Here is a 17,152-nt window from a genome sequence, read left to right as displayed (position 1 = left end):
AAAATTCAAACATTTGAGATTTGTTTTCATGATGACTAAGGGTAAAATTCCTATTTTAAATAATCTTCCCCAAAGAAAAGTGAATCTTAAATAATTTAGCATTCTCTCCTTCCTTTTTGCCTCTGTACTTAGACTACTCAATACTTTATTCATTCTATACAAATAAATTTGCTTTCTTCTATGGTTTTTTTCAGTTCTTTCTAAAATGTCCATGGAATAATGAATCTGCAGTTTTCACAATATGCTCACATTTAGGTCTTTCCCTGTATAGATTAGAATTTACTATAAGTTTTAAGGCATTGTTCAGGTCATCTGGTAGCATTTTTACCAGGTAAAAATAATTTTTCTTCTAAAAATTATCATTAAAACCAGTTTTAAAGTCACCTTAGACAAATATATTTTGTGAAATGTAGGCTATAATGATAAAAAAAGATTCAATTCCTATATCAGAATGAAATTTGTACAGTTACTTTTCTCATCTACACCAAAACAATCATCACAATGTAGGCAGTTTTGTTATAACCTATACACAGTAACCCAAAACTTGTACCAAAATCTACCTTTATATTAGTATACCTACTTTCTGCAATCTAAAGCTTTATGTCAGGTTTTGCAAACTTCTTTTCCATTGTTATTAATAAATTAATACACATTCATCATATTTAACTCCATCTCATAATTTTTATTTCTTTTTTAAATGTTTAATAATACATTATTTGCTATAAAACTACTTTGAAAAGAAGGCAGTTTCTTATTCAAAGATTAATGAGCACTTGGTAACCTTTAATTAGAAATGTAACAAAACCTATAATAATCCTCATAAGAAGTCCTAAAAAAAATGTTAAAGTGCTCAATATCTTTAGAAATATCCTCTTTACCAGAAACCATGCTTACTAGGAAAGAAGGAGCTGCCATGATTTGCCTCCAGATACTTCTCAGCCCACAATATGTTTTCTGTTGTTAATGTTAAGCAATTGGCAACATCCACTGTTTTTTTTTTTTACTGTGGTAGCAAAGGAGTTAAAACCAAATATTACTACATTTGCTTTAACATATTGTGAGCTATTACTGTGGATTTTCAAAAATGTTATGAACTTGATACCTGCCACCCTTTCTTAACAAGTATCAGAAAATAATTTTATTTTTAAATCATAAATGTGAGATGTAAGACAGGCTTCATAGTATTTTTAGCTATTGTAGAAAACAATGAGAATTTACTTAATGTTCATGAATCTGATTTTTAAATTTTATTGTTATAGGGATTGAAATATAACCTTCGAAATGTTATTTCTCAATGAGTATTTTTATAATAGAAGTTTTAAAGAAATAACTCAAATTTGGAGAAATAACACCATATTAAGGTATTTAGTGATGTGGTTATCAGGAAAGGTCATAAAATAAATACTTACTGTTGGGATATTAAACTCTACTGCTTTTGCTCTTAGTACACATACCAGTTTTAGTATTACATGTATATTACATATATTTGATAGATATTTGTTAAGGTGAATAGCATGTATCTGCAGTTTTGATAAGATTCTTAAGCTATCATTGGTGTACGTATTGAGTTATGAAAGACTATTTTAGACATTCCCAGATTAAGATTTAATGTTTTATTGAAATTAAACAAATTAAGTTTGAACAATTAAGCTATTTTGTTTTTAAGAGTATATAAATACATAACTTAAAATTAGGACAAATTATTTATAATTTAAATGTTTTTATTATTTTTAATTGAAATATAGTTGATGTACAATATTATATTAGTAATGTTTTCATTTTTTGGAATATTGATTACAGGACATTGTCTACTGTGACTGAAATAAAAACTAAATGTCAAAATATAATGTTAGTACTTACCATTTTTTAAAGCCATCTTTAAAGTTTTTACCTGTCTAATCTTCCTTCTTTCCCTTTGTGAAACTTGTTATACAGAATATGTGTGCATGGGGAAAAAAAATCTCTTTATAGACTTTAAAGTTCTTAATGGTATTAGAAGTTTTTCAGCAGAGAAGAAACAATTTTATTTTTAGTCCTAGAAAATAACTTATGACTTCTAAGTTCTTTTATTTAATTTATTGTATCAATTTCTTTTTCCCTTAGAAATCATTTTGTAGGATCCATTTTCTACATTTGTGACACATGTTTGATTTGGGTTGATTTCCAAAGTTTCCTGATTTAGACATAGTCAAAATACAGTGACATCTTATTATTATTATTTATAATTCTGCTACTAATACAAGTTCCTAATTTTGATCTTAAAAATTACTCTAACTCTTACTTATTTCTTTCTCAGGATATCATGAGGATGCTAAGATAAGCAAACAATGAAATATATTAAAAAATTAAAACACCATGTATTAAAGCTATTCATTGCTTTATGTGCTCTAATGTCATGTTAATTATTTTGTATGTTAATGTGTACATGCTTCTGAAGTGTGTGCAGGCATTCAACCTCTAGCTTTGTTTTTTGCAGTGTACCTGAAATGTGCATTTACCCCAACTGAACTGCTCACCCCATCATGTGGTCCATATCTGTGTAACGAGAGATACATAGATGTGTATGGCTACTGTATATTTGTTAGCAAGCGGAATGTTCATTACTAATATAAATTAGGAATTAATGGTGTGTTTAATATCCCAAAAACTATTATTTGTAGCAGAGTGTTAATTTTAAATGATTTTCCATGTATTATAGTACTGCCAGATCTGTCGAAAGGGAGATAATGAAGAACTGCTCCTCCTTTGCGATGGCTGTGACAAAGGCTGTCATACATACTGTCATAGACCCAAGATTACAACTATACCAGATGGGGACTGGTTTTGTCCAGCTTGCATTGCTAAAGTAAGACTGATCTAAAACTAAATTTTTTTTATTGAAGTATAGTTGATTTACAATATTGTGTTAGTTTCGGGTATGCAACAGATTGATTCAGTTATATATTTTTTTCAGATTCTTTTCCATTATAGGTTATTAAAAGATTTTGAATAGAGTTCCTTGTGCTCTACAGTAAATCCTTGTTACTTATCTATTTTATGTGTAGTAGTTTGTATCTGTGAATCCCATACTCCTAATTTATCCTCCCCACCACACCCATCACCACCTTTCCCCTTTGGTAACCATAAGTTTGTTTTCTAGGTCTATGAGTCTGTTTCTGTTTTGTATATAGATTCATTTGTATTATTTTTTAGATTGCACATATAAGTGATATATTTGTCTTTCTCTGTCTAACTTACTTCGCTTAGTATCATAATCTCTAGGTCTATCCATGTTGTTGCAAATGACAATATTTCATTCTTTTTTATGGCTGAGTAATAGTCCATTGTATATGTGTACCACATCTTCTTAAACCAATTGTCTGTTGATGGGTACTTGGGTTGTTTCCATGTCTTGGCTATTGTAAATAGGGCTGTTATGAACATTATGGGTGCATGTATCTTTTCAAATTAAGAGTTTTCATCTTTTCTAGGTATATGCCCAGGAGTGGGATTCCTGGATCATATGGAAGCTCTATTTTTATTTTTATTTTATTTATTTATTTTTTTTTGCGGTACGCAGGCCTCTCACTGTTGTGGCCTCTCCCGTTGCGGAGCACAGGCTCCGGATGCGCAGGCTCAGTGGCCATGGCTCACGGGCCCAGCCACTCCGCGGCATGTGGGATCTTCCCGGACCGGGGCATGAACCCGTGTCCCCTGCATCGGCAGGCGGACTCCCAACCACTGCGCCACCAGGGAGCCCTATTTTTAATTTTTTAAGGAACCTTCATACTGTTTTCCATACAGGCTGCACCAATTTACATTCCCACCAACAGTGTACTAGGGTTCTCTTTTCTCAACACCCTCTCCAGCACTTATTATTTGTAGACTTTTTGATGATAGCCATTCTGACTGGTGTGAGGTGATACCTCATTGTGGTTTTGATGTACATTTCTCTAATACTTAGTAACACTTAACGCTGAGCATCTTTTCACGTGCCTGTTGGCCAGCTGTATGTCTTGTTTAGAGAAATATCTATTTAGGTCTTCCACCCATTTTTCGATTGGGTTGATTGTGTTTTTGATATTGAGTTGTATGAGCTGTTTGTGTATTTTGGTTATTAACCCCTTGTCAGTTGCATCATTTGCAAATATTTTCTCCCAGTCTGGTAGGTTGTCTTTTTGCTTTGTTGGTTTCCTTTGCTGTGGAAAAGCCTTTAAGTTTGATTAGGTCCCATTTATTTTTGGTTTTATTTCTTTTGCCTTGGAAAAGTGATCTAAGAAAATATTGCTACAATTTATGTCCAAGAATGTTTTGCCTGTGTTCTCTTCTAGGACTTTTATGTCTTATGTTTAGGTCTTTAAATTATTTTGAGTTTATTTTTATATATGGTGTGAGGGTGTGAGGGAATGTTCTGATTTCACTGATTTAGCAGTCCAGCTTTTCCAACATCACTTGCTGAAGAGACTGTTTTTTCTCCATTGTATATTCTTACTGCTTTTGTTGTAGATTAATTGACTGCAGGTGTGTGGGTTTATTTCTGGGTTCTCTATTCTGTTTCATTGATCTATGTGTCTGTTTCTGCCCAATACCCCACTGTTTTGATTACTGTAGCTTTGTAGTAGTGTCTGAAGTCTGGAAGGGTTATGCCTCCAACTTTGTTCTTTTTCCTAGGGGTTACTTTGGCAATTCTGGGTCTTTTGTGGCTCCATATAAATTTCAGTATTTTTAAGTAGTATTATTACTTAAAACTTTTTAATTGCCAGATCAAAATGAAGAGTTTTATGGGGATTTTTTTTGAGATATAACTTGTATACTGTAAAATTCGTTTTAAAGTGTGCAGTTCAGTGGTTTTTAATATATTCACAAAGTTGTACAACCATCACCACTATCAAATTCCAGAACATCTCCATGATCCCCAAAAGTATGCCTGTATGCATCATCATTCACTCCCCATTCCCCTTCTCTTCTCAGCCTTTGGCAACCATTAATCTATTTTCTATCTCTGTGGGTTTGCCTATTCTTGTCATTACATATACATCAAATCATACAATATGTGGCCTTTTTCTTTCACTTAGCACAATATTTTCAAGGTTCATCTGTGTTCTAGCACTTCATCTTTAAAGTCAAATGATATTTCATTATATGGACAGACTACATTTTGTTTATCTGTTCAGCTGATGGACATTTGGGTTGTTTCTACATTTTGGCTTTTATGAATAATGCTGCTATGAACAGTCATACTCAAGTTTTTGTATGAATATATGTTTTCTGTAATATACCTAAGAGTAGAATTGCTAGGTCATATGGTAATAAGCATATGTATTTTAAGTCACTTTCCAGTCACATATAAATTGGAAACCTGTGAATTCTAATACTAATTGTTTAAAGAGTAGCACTATGATAAAGTAGAAAGAAATGGGTCTTAGAGTTATAAAGTAAGGCGTAAGAAGTGTGAAAGGGTTAGAATGTATTGAGGGCCAGACTCTTCGTTAGGTTTTCCATATCTCAGCCACTGTCTTCCATGTTTAATCTCTTGACGTAGTTACTACCAGTAACTACCACCACTTCATAAACTCAGTTCCAAGCATCCATCTCACCACTGCCTCCTTTCTTTCCTGTTCACTCCCTCTAGCACTCTAACTTCAGTAATTCTTTTTTTTTAATTAATTAATTTATTTTTGGCTGTGTTGGGTCTTTGTTGCTGCACGCGGGCTTTCTCTAGTTGCAGCGAGCGTGGGCTGCTCTTCGTCGCGGTGCACGGTCTTCTCATTGCAATGGCTTCTTGTTGTGGAGCACGGGCTCTAGGTGCGTGGGCTTCAGTAGTTGTGGCTCACAGGCTCTAGAGCGCGGGCTCAGTAGTGGCCCCAGGCTTAGTTGCTCTGCGGCATGTGGGATCTTCCCGGACCAGGGCTCGAACCCATGTCCCCTGCACTGGCAGGCGGATTCTTAACCACTGAGCCACTAGGGAAGCCCCTCCAATAATTCTTTGATATTATCAGGACCTTCAATTCATTTATCTTAAGACCTTTTCACTGTCCCTCTCCCCATTCATGTCCTCTCTTTCCTCCTATAATCACTGCATCCACCCTTAGCTCCTGTGCCTCTCTCTCACTTGGTAAAACCATCATTCTGGTTAATCCAACTCTATGACTTCTCCAGCACCTATATATTCAGATACAGAGGTATCTTGAATGTAGCTGGAGAAAACACCCAGCCCTTTAAATTTAAGCCTAAGAGGGTCTTTAGTGGTGGCTGATAATTTACTGTCTCCTCCATCCTCATCCTCAGCTGATGACCTTACTCCCATTTCACTATGATAATGGAAGCCATCAGAAGAAAATATCACAAGCATCCACCACCACACCTACCATCCTTCCTATATCTGGGCTCTCATACTCTACCTTCCCTCCTGTTGCCATGAACTGCTTGTGTGCCCCTAACTAAGCCAATAACCCCACTTGTGCTTCAGATCCCATCCCCTCTCACCTCCTTAGGAGAATGGCTCCAGCAGTTCTGTCTTCTCCTGCATCATCAGTTTTTCCTTCTACACTGGGTTCTTTCTTATCAGCCTACTAACATGCTACTATTTCTCCCATCTTACAAAAACTAAACAAAAATCCTCTTTTGGCTTCACTTCTTCCTTGATCCACTTCCCCCATTTTTCCCCTTCCGTTTACTGGAAAGTTTTCTGTTCTGGTTCTTTCTGATTTCTCTCCTCTGATTCACTCTTAAACTCACTCCAGTCATATTTTCATCTCCACAGCTTCTCCAAAATTTCTCTTACTATGCCCACAAATGACTTCCACATTGCTCGGTCCAGTGATCAGTGCTTAGATCTCATCTAACCCATCACTTACATTTGATAGAATGGAACTTTCCCTCCTCCTTGAAATCCTATTTTCACTTGTCTTCTAGGATACCATACTCACCTGATTTTCTTCTTGCTTTTGCTCCTTTTCGGTCTCCTTTGCTGGTTTTTCTCACCTCCCAGATCTTTAAATATGGAGTGCTTTCTTAGCTTCAACGTTATATCTGTAAAATGGAATCATATCTGCTTTGCGGGGATTTGTAAAGATCAAATATTGTCGTGTGTTTGAAGGTTTTTATGACTTTAAAATTCTGTGATATATTTTTTGGGGGGGATATATTTATATTAATACCTTATTATATTTTAGGCTATATTTTGCAAAATAGCAGAGGTCTCACATGGCACCATATTCACTAATAATTGCTTTTTTATTTCTCATTACTTGATCATTTTTGTTACATATAGTTAAATGTAGTTAAATAATAATCTTCCCTGGTGGTACATAACTTATCTTTTAACTTCATAAATGTCAAGTTATAGAAAGTGTCTCTAATACTTTATGAATTACTAACAAATCAGTGTTTTAATTCTTGGGGGTATCATCTGATAGGCTATAGGAGGTTCTGTTTTCTGTAAATTCGCTTAAATTAGAATTCTGGCTATCTATCATTTCAGGAGTGAACTAGAAGATGTGAGGTGTATGATCTCATCTAAACCCTTCTAAGTAAATGCAGCTTTCTAAGCCTCTGCTTTCTTGTTTTTTAAATGTGGTGGATTAGGTGTTATGTTTCTTACAGCAATAAAAAATGTTATAAACATTGGATTTTGGTAAAGATTTTTAAAGTTAAGATTTTAAAAATATCTTTCCAGTAATTCAGTTATTTACAGATATTTATATTATACATCTTGCTCTCAAATAGCTATTTCTACATACATCATTGTGACTTTTTATTCTGTGTATATGTGTGTTTTCATGCCAATATATATACATATACTATGTATATATATTAAAGATAGGTATATATACTTTCTCTCAGGATCACAGAATCAAAAAACTTGCATGTGTGTATATATACATATTTATACACACTCATACACACACACACACACACAAGAAATTTTAAATTCCAGTGCCTACAAAAGCCAAATAACACAAAAGAGTTGGGACTGTAGCAAACAGGAAAGTCAAGCCATGGCCCCATTTATATGTGACAGACATTGCTCAACTCCAGCCATCATGTAGACATGTGGGCCCAGTGTTCCAGGATCTACCAGTATTTCAAGATTATGGACTTTTATGCATGCCCTCCCAAATGTTAAATGTCGGCAACAAATTCAGGATTTTTACAAGCATTATGAGCCAAACAACAACACATTCTGTGGGCTGTTTACAGCCTCTGAGCCACTAGTTCACAACTTCTGATATATAGATATACAAGCATAACAGAAATGAGCCCTTGTATGTGTAATCTGATAGGTTCGGCTTAAGATATCCTGAAGTTCCTCTTTGGATTTGGGCTCTAATAAGATAGAAAGGGTGGGGAAGGGGGACTTTTCTGTCCAAGAACAAAGTCATCAGTAACAGAGCAACTGTGTAAAAGCTTGCTTTTAAAAGTGTATGTGCATGATCTAATGAGGTAAGCTGATAAACATCATTTATAAAAGAAAGAGAGAGGCTTCATTGTCTTTTAAAACATCATGAAAGTTTTTATTTCTGTGGATTTAAATTTCATGTTTTCTTACTATGAGTATTAATTTGTTAGAATATGATCCCAATTATTGGGATCCGTAACATCTTATGGAAAAACCCGAATGAACTTTTTGGCCAACCCAATAGTATTTTCATTCAAATAGGAACTAGAAATTTTGACCCATTATTCATGAAATTTTGTTCTTTTTAAGTAACACAATTACTCAATCTAACTTAATTTAATCTTCATTAAATAGACATTTTCCTAATGAATTAAGCATTCTCTTTCTCTTTTTTTATGATTTCAGAGTGCTAAAATCTCAGTGTAATATAAAAACTCAAAATAATCAGATTTTAGTGAATTACAATTAATAAACTAAATGGAGAAGAGACTTAGTAAAACATTTTAATTATTCCAGTTAGTTTCAAGGGGTAGTGATTCTTTCATATGGTATGGGGAAGATGTTAGATTTATGGTTTGTTTTATTATTTTAGTCAATTAAAATATCTCTTTAACTATACTTTTAACCTACCAATAGAGAAACAAATAATTTTAATTGCTTGATTAAAAGCAATTTAAAAAAAATAATGCTAGAAGAGGTCCTGAAATCCTCAAAGAAATTGGTATGAAATACTCCAGAGAAACGTTTTTCAGCCAAATTCATTTCAAGGATACATCCAACTTTATATTACAGCTGATAGATATCTGACCCTAAGTCTTAAGTCTAAGATTTTTTAATAGTCTGGGTAAGAGAGGAAATAATTTGCTAAAAGAGGATAAACACTGTTCTGGAAAATTAAAACAAAAAACATACATTACAGGGTCTTTGCACTGATATTCTTCTATGATCTGCTATATTTATTGTAATATTGTAAAATCTGAAAATACAGATTTATTTCACTATTTCTAGATTGAGGGGTGTGGTGGGCACCTATTGTTACATCAGTGTGCTGCCTGTACATTGTATTTAGATTGAGTAAGGCCATGTTGAGTTTTTTTGAAGTTTTTTTTTTTTTCCGTGTAATTTTAGAGCCAGAATGACCATACCAATTGTGTGGCTTATCTTACTTATTTTACAGGTGAGAAAACAGGGACTCACAGATATTTTTGTACAAAGTTCCATAGCTAGTTACTGACAGAGCCATAGCTGGAAATCATATTCTTTGATTCCAAATATAATCTCTTTTATACTATTTCTTTATTGTTTTCCTCAAAAACAGACATTTTTTTCCCTCTTCCTTCACCTCTGCTTTGTTCACACCTGGTAACCACAAGTTTGTGGAACTCTATTCTTATATAAAATGCTTTTTTTCTTTATCTAGAAAGAAATATCAATTTCCAGTAGATCTGATCATTTACAAAGGACTTTTTCTCTATTGGACACTTCATGAGCTATTTTCCTTGTTTTGGCCTAGCTTCTTAATTATCTCTTCAATTTTCTTATTAATAAGATCTATATTTTTGTTTATATTCAACCTTTGTTCTTAGTTATACTGTGCTCCAAAAGATAGTACTTTTGTATCTTTAAACTCATTCAATTAGTGACCTAGACCAGGGGTCCCCAACCCCCAGGCCTCAGACCGTTACCTTGGTGGCCTGTTAGGAACCAGGCCACACTGCAGGAGATGAGTGGCAGGGAGCGAGCGAAGCTTCATCTGCCACTCCCCAATCCTCCCCATTGCTCGCATTACCGCCTGAACCATCCCCCTGTCCATGGAAAAATTTTCTTACGTGAAACCGGTCCCTGGTGCCAAAAAGGTTGGGGTCCACTGACCTAGATTAAAGAAATACTGCTGATAAGTTCTATAGTTCTGAAGATGGATTACCACGAGATCAACATCTTCAGATTTTAAGAATTCCTAAAATAAATTTTTCATGCTTTATTAGATTTTTGCCTCATATTATGGGAGAACAAATTCATAGATCTCTCTTGAAAATAATAAAATGATCAACCTTCGAGATCAGAGATAATATTCTTTTTGTTGGCCCTGTTAGGCTTTCCTAACTTAAAATAATAAAAGGCCTGTAGACAGTTATTTTTCTTATACCTCATTTCCTTTTTTTTTTTAATTAAAGGCAAGTGGTCAAACTCTAAAAATCAAAAAACTTCATGTCAAAGGAAAAAAGACTGAGTCAAAAAAAGGCAAGAAAGTAACTTTAACAGGGGATACTGAAGATGAAGACTCTGTAACTACAAGTAGTTCATTAAAAAGAGGAATCAAAGACCTGAAAAAAAGAAAAATGGAGGAAAACACTTCTATTAATTTGTCAAAACAAGAAGGTTTTCCTTCTGTTAAGAAACCTAAAAGAGATGACTCCAAGGACCTAGCTCTTTGCAGGTATTATTTCAGTTTTCATGTACTGTATATTTACAACTTCCTATTTTATTTGCTTAGAAATCTTCTACCATACTAAAGGCAACTTTTTGATAATTTGTGTAAGTAGGAAATGAAAGTCTATAGTATAAGTAAATATATTCTTTTATCTTTTTAAATAAATTAATTTGCATTTTTTACTTGAAAGATTATGAAAGGTAAATTTTTAATAAAAATAGATATTTCTAAAGCATAGATACTGATTTCAGACATTGTTTTGTTTAGTATGATCCTTACTGAAATGGAAACTCATGAGGATGCATGGCCTTTTCTACTTCCTGTAAACTTGAAATTTGTTCCTGGTTATAAGAAAGTTATTAAGAAGCCTATGGATTTTTCCACAATTAGAGAGAAATTAAGTAGTGGACAGTAAGTAAATCATTTCAGTTCAATATTTATTGAATGCTTGGTATATGCTGGGTACTTTTCTAGTGAGCCAAAAATACATTAACAGCAAAGACATAGGCTCTGCCTTTGGAGAGGGGTGTGTGTGTGTGCATTTGGTCAGGGTAGTATAGTATGTAAGACAAATCAATTAAAATTATTTAAATAATTAAAAAACAGTGTGATAAAGCATTTTGACATTGGAAGGGCACCAAACTCAGCCTGGAAGGTAAGGAAGAGTATCAAGAAAGCCTCCCAAAGTACCTTACGTGTAAGCTAGAGCTTGTATTATACATCAGTGGAATATTGACACTGTCTCATGTGGATTTAATAAAAATTGACTCTGTAATATTTTCAGATTATTACAATGTAGAGATAGAAGATCACTGGAAATTTTAACTATTAAAAGCTTTATTGTGAGTTGTTGGAGAATACTAAAAATGTGTTTATTAAATGTGGAAGAAAATTATTATTTGCTCCTCTCTACCATATTCTCTTTGTGATCCTATCCAAAGAGCAAAATGACTTCTGGCCACAGTTAATGATCTTTGTTAGATTGCCTCAGACTTCTTGCCAGAGAGTAGCAGCTGTTAGATGTTGGCATTTAGTTGGTTCTGGACATTGGACACTGGTTCTAGACATTTTGGAGCCACAAGAATAAGGCTGTTCTCTTACAAAACAAGCCCACACAAAAGCATTCCATGTGTTAATGGCCAGGAGCTGTGCATTTCCCTTCTCCATTCTCCCTGTACCCTTTATTCCTGCATACCAGTTTACCTTAGTGTAGCCCATGCACATCACTTCAAGCAAGGTCATAAATAAGGAGAAAGAAGGAACTTTACATTTTAAAAAACTATAAAATAAGTTTAATTGCATTATTATTGTTATTATTATTATGTTCTTCCTAGATATTTTTTGGTGAAAATCACCGTAATTTAAACTCAGTTTAGAAGAGTTGAGTAGAACTTAACTCATAAAGATCAGTGTCTGTCTTACATGTATCAGATGATTTACAAGACTGACCAAACGACTAGTTTATTTCTCTGGAGGCTGAACTGTCAATCTTTTAAAGAATTATGTCTGTCCCATTTTATTATTTTTTAATTTCGAAAGGGACCTGCCTAAATTCCAAAAACATTAAAACTATTGGTTCTTTTTTTTTTTTTTTTTTTTTTATTGCGGTACGCGGGCCTCTCAGTGTTGTGGCCTCTCCCATTGCGGAGCACAGGCTCCAGACGCGCAGGCTCAGCGGCCATGGCTCACAGGTCCAGCCGCTCTGCGGCATGTGGGATCCTCCTGGACCGGGGCACGAACCCGTGTCCCCTGCATGGGCAGGCAGATGCTCAACCACTGCGCCACCAGGGAAGCCCAAAACTATTGGTTCTTATATGATCCAAATAGCAAAAACTTCTGCCTATATATGAACTGGTTCTTTTGCTTTTGCTTTTTTTTTTTTTAACATCTTTATTGGAGTATAATTGCTTTACAATGGTGTGTTAGTTTCTGCTTTATAACAAATTGAATCAGTTATACATATACATATGTTCCCATATCTCTTCTCTCTTGCATCTCCCTCCCTCCCACCCTCCCTATCCCACCCCTCTAGGTGGTCACAAACCACCTAGCTGATCTCCCTGTGCTATGCGGCTGCTTCCCACTAGCTATCTATTTTACGTTTGGTAGTGTATATATGTCCATGCCACTCTCTCACTTTGTCACAGCTTACCCTTCCCCCTCCCCATATCCTCAAGTCCATGCTCTAGTAGGTCTGTGTCTTTATTCCTGTCTTACTCCTAGGTTCTTCATGACATTTTTTTTTTTTTCTTAGATTCCATATATATGTGTTAGCATACGGTATTTGTTTTTCTCTTTCTGACTTACTTCACTCTGTATGACAGCCTCTAGGTCCATCCACCTCACTACAAATAACTCAATTTCGTTTCTTTTTATGGCTGAGTAATATTCCATTGTATGTATGTGCCACATCTTCTTTATCCATTCATCTGTTGATGGATACTTAGGTTGCTTCCATGTCCTGGCTATTGTAAATAGAGCTGCAATGAACATTTTTAACTTCCATAATTCTCTAGTTCCTGGATAGAGGATGAACCTAAACCTCAAAATAAATAGGCTTACACATTAACACAGAAGTACCAAAAGATCTTCAAAATCTAAGCTCCCTTTTGAGAATGAGCGCTGGTAAATGGAGGAGGTCACAGCAGAAGCAAGCAGAGAGAAGCAGTTCTTTATAATCCTGTTTGTGGTGCCAGGTGTGGGAGACAGAATTCAGAGAATTCAGACTCCTCTAACTTCGACTTATTTCATTAAACCCAAATTAATGAGCTGGAACCCAAACTCACAAACAGTATTTCAAATTTTAAACTAGAAACTTAGAGAACAGAGGGGAGGAAGTGCCTCCTTTAATGAGTCTTTCTGGGTTCCATCAGCTTCTCCCTCCTTCTGTTGTACTTATTTCATCTAGAATCTCGCCTAAAATTCTCTCCCGGATATTTCTCCCTAGTGCTAATCATTAACCTTTTCTTGTAGTAAGGAACAGTCTAAAGAGATAAATATTTCTCAAGGCAACTTTAAAATATTTTATAAAAATTATTCCAACACATGTTATATGATTGCATTTATGTGAAATGTCCAGAATAGGTAAATGTATAGAGACCAAAAGACAAGTTGATGGTTGCCACGGGCTGGGGATAGGAAGGAATAGAGAGTAAATGCTTAATGGATAGAGTTTCCTTTTGGGGTAATGACAGTGTTTTGGAACTAGGTAATGCAATGTTGTGAGTGTGCTAAATGCCTTAATTATCTACCTTAAATGGTTAATATGATGTTATGTGCATTTCACCTTAATTTAAAAAATAATAATTCCCAGAAGAAAAGGACAATGGGTGACGTTACATAGGGCTGACAATTCTGTGAGCTCATTACAGATAACTAAATTTTCTTCTTTTATTATTGCACATATTAGAAGAAAGGAGTGAAAAGACTGTACAAGATATTTTATCAAAGAAATAATTCCACTTTTACCAGATCTCAGAGCTTGAGTGTGTGCTTCATAGGTATTTCTAATGGGTAAATTATTTTAGTATTCAATTTGTCATAAGTTAGAATTAATTTAAATTTGAATTTCCAAAAGCCCTTTTTCAAAATGTATTTATTTGGCTTGAAATGCACCACTCCTTCCTTACTAATAAGTCTAGTCATGCACCTTTCAGTTCTCTTCTCTGTGTTCTTACAGGGAAAGAGGACTGGGATTTTCCCACAAAAAAAAAGCACTGAGTTCACAGTGCCTCTCATTGAAAGGCAGTTTCCTGATAATGTTATCTCCAGTAAAGAGTAAAGATAGCACATGCTTTTTTTGCTTGTTTTGGATCATCATATGACAGTGTTTGAGCAGAAGAGCATATCTGAGGAGAGAAGAAGAGAAACGGGAAAGGGGCAGGGTTTAACACAGAGTGACCTATCCTGGGATGTATGTAAAAGCTACAGGGCAAGTGTCATGTACATAGTGCATGGGAAGCATTTATATTATTGCTACTGTAGCTAAATATTTTTGAGTGTGAAAAACAGGGTACTGCAAGTGATACAGTTGGTCAGAGTTAATAAACTAATCAAGTAGGATGAGTCCTGTAACAAAATTGTGATACAGGTCGAACAGGAAATTGGATGTAAGAAAAATGCTAGTTTGTTGCAATATATCTTGATCTTCAAGAGAAATCTGTTTTCCATTTAACCTGTCTTTAAGTTCTATATGTCCAGAACACATGCAGTCTTTTAAACGTCCTATTTATAAGAGGGTATAATATGTTTTATATTAGTTTAAATGCAGTTACCCTAATCTTTTTCTTTTTCCTTTCAACTTTATGTTTTATTTTATCTTTTATTACCTCTTCATTTGTTTGCAAAACAAAACCAGCCTACAAAAGCAACCTGTAATCATGTGTTTTCTTCCAGGTATCCAAACCTTGAAACTTTTGCTGTAGATGTCAGGCTTGTTTTTGACAACTGTGAAACATTTAATGAAGATGATTCTGATATAGGCAGAGCTGGCCACAGTATGAGGAAGTATTTTGAAAAAAAGTGGACAGATACTTTCCAAATGAGCTGAAGTTATAATAATCTCTCTTGTTTTTTTCCTTTTAAACAAGGACAAACGAACCAGCAATGTGAACTGTATTTACATACATGTGCAAGGCACATACATAATGACTTTTTTTCCCTTAAAATAAATATCATTCAAAAAAAAGTATCAGAAGAATGATACCATTTTTAAAGGCTTCACTCCTACAACAACCAAGGCCCTTGGTTATTGGTTTGTGTGATTTATCAGCTAATTTAGGTAGAACAGGGAAGCACACCCAAAGAATTTTCAAAGGAAAGGGTGTTATAGTGCAATAGCAATGAAAATATATCAAATCGCACTGAATATTCAACACCAGAGCTCTAACGTGGGAAATGGTTCTCCTTTCCCTCTCAATAAATATCTATTTTTCATTTTTTTACTTTGTAGTTTATTTTTTAGTGAATGTATTTAATTTTATGAATTATTTATGATTAAACCACATCCAGAATCTTCGTTTTCTGTGAAAAGGAAGAACTAGAAAAATTGCTTTAAATCTTGAAAATACAACAAGGAATGTTTTAAAATATAAAACAAAGCCAAGTTAAACTGTTTACACTGATGTGCTATAAAAGCACCAAAAATAAACTTTACTGTAGAGTTACAAGTACATTTATATATATATATACATATATATGTATATATATATGTTGCTGCATCACTTGTGTAGTTAAATTGTATTTCAAGACAGTGAAGAAAAATTGACATGTATATACTGTTCATTATTGTTTATATTAAGTCTTGTTTTAAATATGTATTATGTGTATATATTGTTTGCAGACATTATTGTTTATGCCTTAGAAGGATTGTAGCATTTTATTTTAGTCTGAAGGTAATTATAGCTGTACAGCTTGTACAGTAATTATCCTCTGCCAACACTGTGGCATCTCCTTGATCTTGGTAGTGCCTGCCTTTGAAACAGGGTGTAGGGGATATTAGTTTTCCATTTTTTCTATTTTGTTATATAATTTTAAGCCACCAGGGCCTAAATTAAAGTATAATCATTTGTATCCATGTGGAATAACATTGTGACAATTTCCTACGCACACAGTATTTTTTCATAGAAACATTTCCCTCCCATTTGCCTTGCCTCAGAAATAAATTTAAAAGACATTTGTAACCACTGTGTTTTATCTACTGTGTGTTGTGGTGGCCTGTTGGAGGCAAGTAGATCAGAATTTTTTTGTACCTATGTAAGAGTACTTGAAGTTTTATTTAAAATAAAATGTTGTGGAAAAGGTAGCATTCTTTTTTTTAGGAGTGTTATTTTTCACTACTATGTGTGGCACGGATACAATAAAAGACTTTTACAAACTAGTTTTTTAGTTTTTCTTAATGAACCTGGAAATTTTTTTTTTTTTTCAAAAAAAGCTAGTTAATTTAAATTTGCTTTTTACAGAATCATAAAGGAGGAGCAGCAGAGTGTGGTTCAAAGAACATTGGGCTGGGTGGAGGAAGGTGGTCTTAAGTCAAGTGATGTGACTTTCATGAGTCTCTGAACCTCTCTGGACCACTTTTTATTTTTTATTTCACATTTCTAATATGAAAATATTAGAATATTTTTTAAGGTCTTGTTCTAATAGGTGAAATGTCTCTATTGTAGACATACAACCCAGTTGTCATTAAGAAAAATTTATTATATAAATTTGTCTAATAAGTCATGAGATACAAGTTCAAGCATTCATGAACTATGATTTGATGCCTTGCTGGGGTCTGAGGAATCATTGATGAACAAGACAGGCACAGGCCCTACCTTCATGGAGCTTACAGTCTAGTGCAG

General features: G+C 34.3%; 1 protein-coding gene across 4 annotated transcripts in view; it reads left to right on the top strand.

The window, feature by feature from the left end:
• The window catches only part of BAZ2B (bromodomain adjacent to zinc finger domain 2B), a gene marked incomplete at both ends in the record, with an annotated part of 130,086 nt that extends 114,726 nt beyond the window's left edge, over nucleotides 1-15,360 (top strand). For all 4 annotated transcript variants that reach the window (XM_079709954.1, XM_079709955.1, XM_079709956.1 and 1 more), the window contains 4 exons: nucleotides 2,699-2,845; nucleotides 10,555-10,817; nucleotides 11,079-11,222; nucleotides 15,207-15,360. In XM_079709954.1, the coding sequence (XP_079566080.1) occupies nucleotides 2,699-2,845; nucleotides 10,555-10,817; nucleotides 11,079-11,222; nucleotides 15,207-15,360 (708 nt within the window). The remainder of the gene's footprint in view (nucleotides 1-2,698; nucleotides 2,846-10,554; nucleotides 10,818-11,078; nucleotides 11,223-15,206) is intronic.
• Nucleotides 15,361-17,152: the final 1,792 nt, after the last annotated feature.

Source organism: Hyperoodon ampullatus, assembly GCF_949752795.1.
Source record: "Hyperoodon ampullatus genome assembly, chromosome: 8".
Classification (NCBI taxonomy): domain Eukaryota; kingdom Metazoa; phylum Chordata; class Mammalia; order Artiodactyla; family Ziphiidae; genus Hyperoodon; species Hyperoodon ampullatus.
Note: the sequence above shows the minus strand (reverse complement) of the source record. Positions and strands in the feature narration are given on the sequence as shown.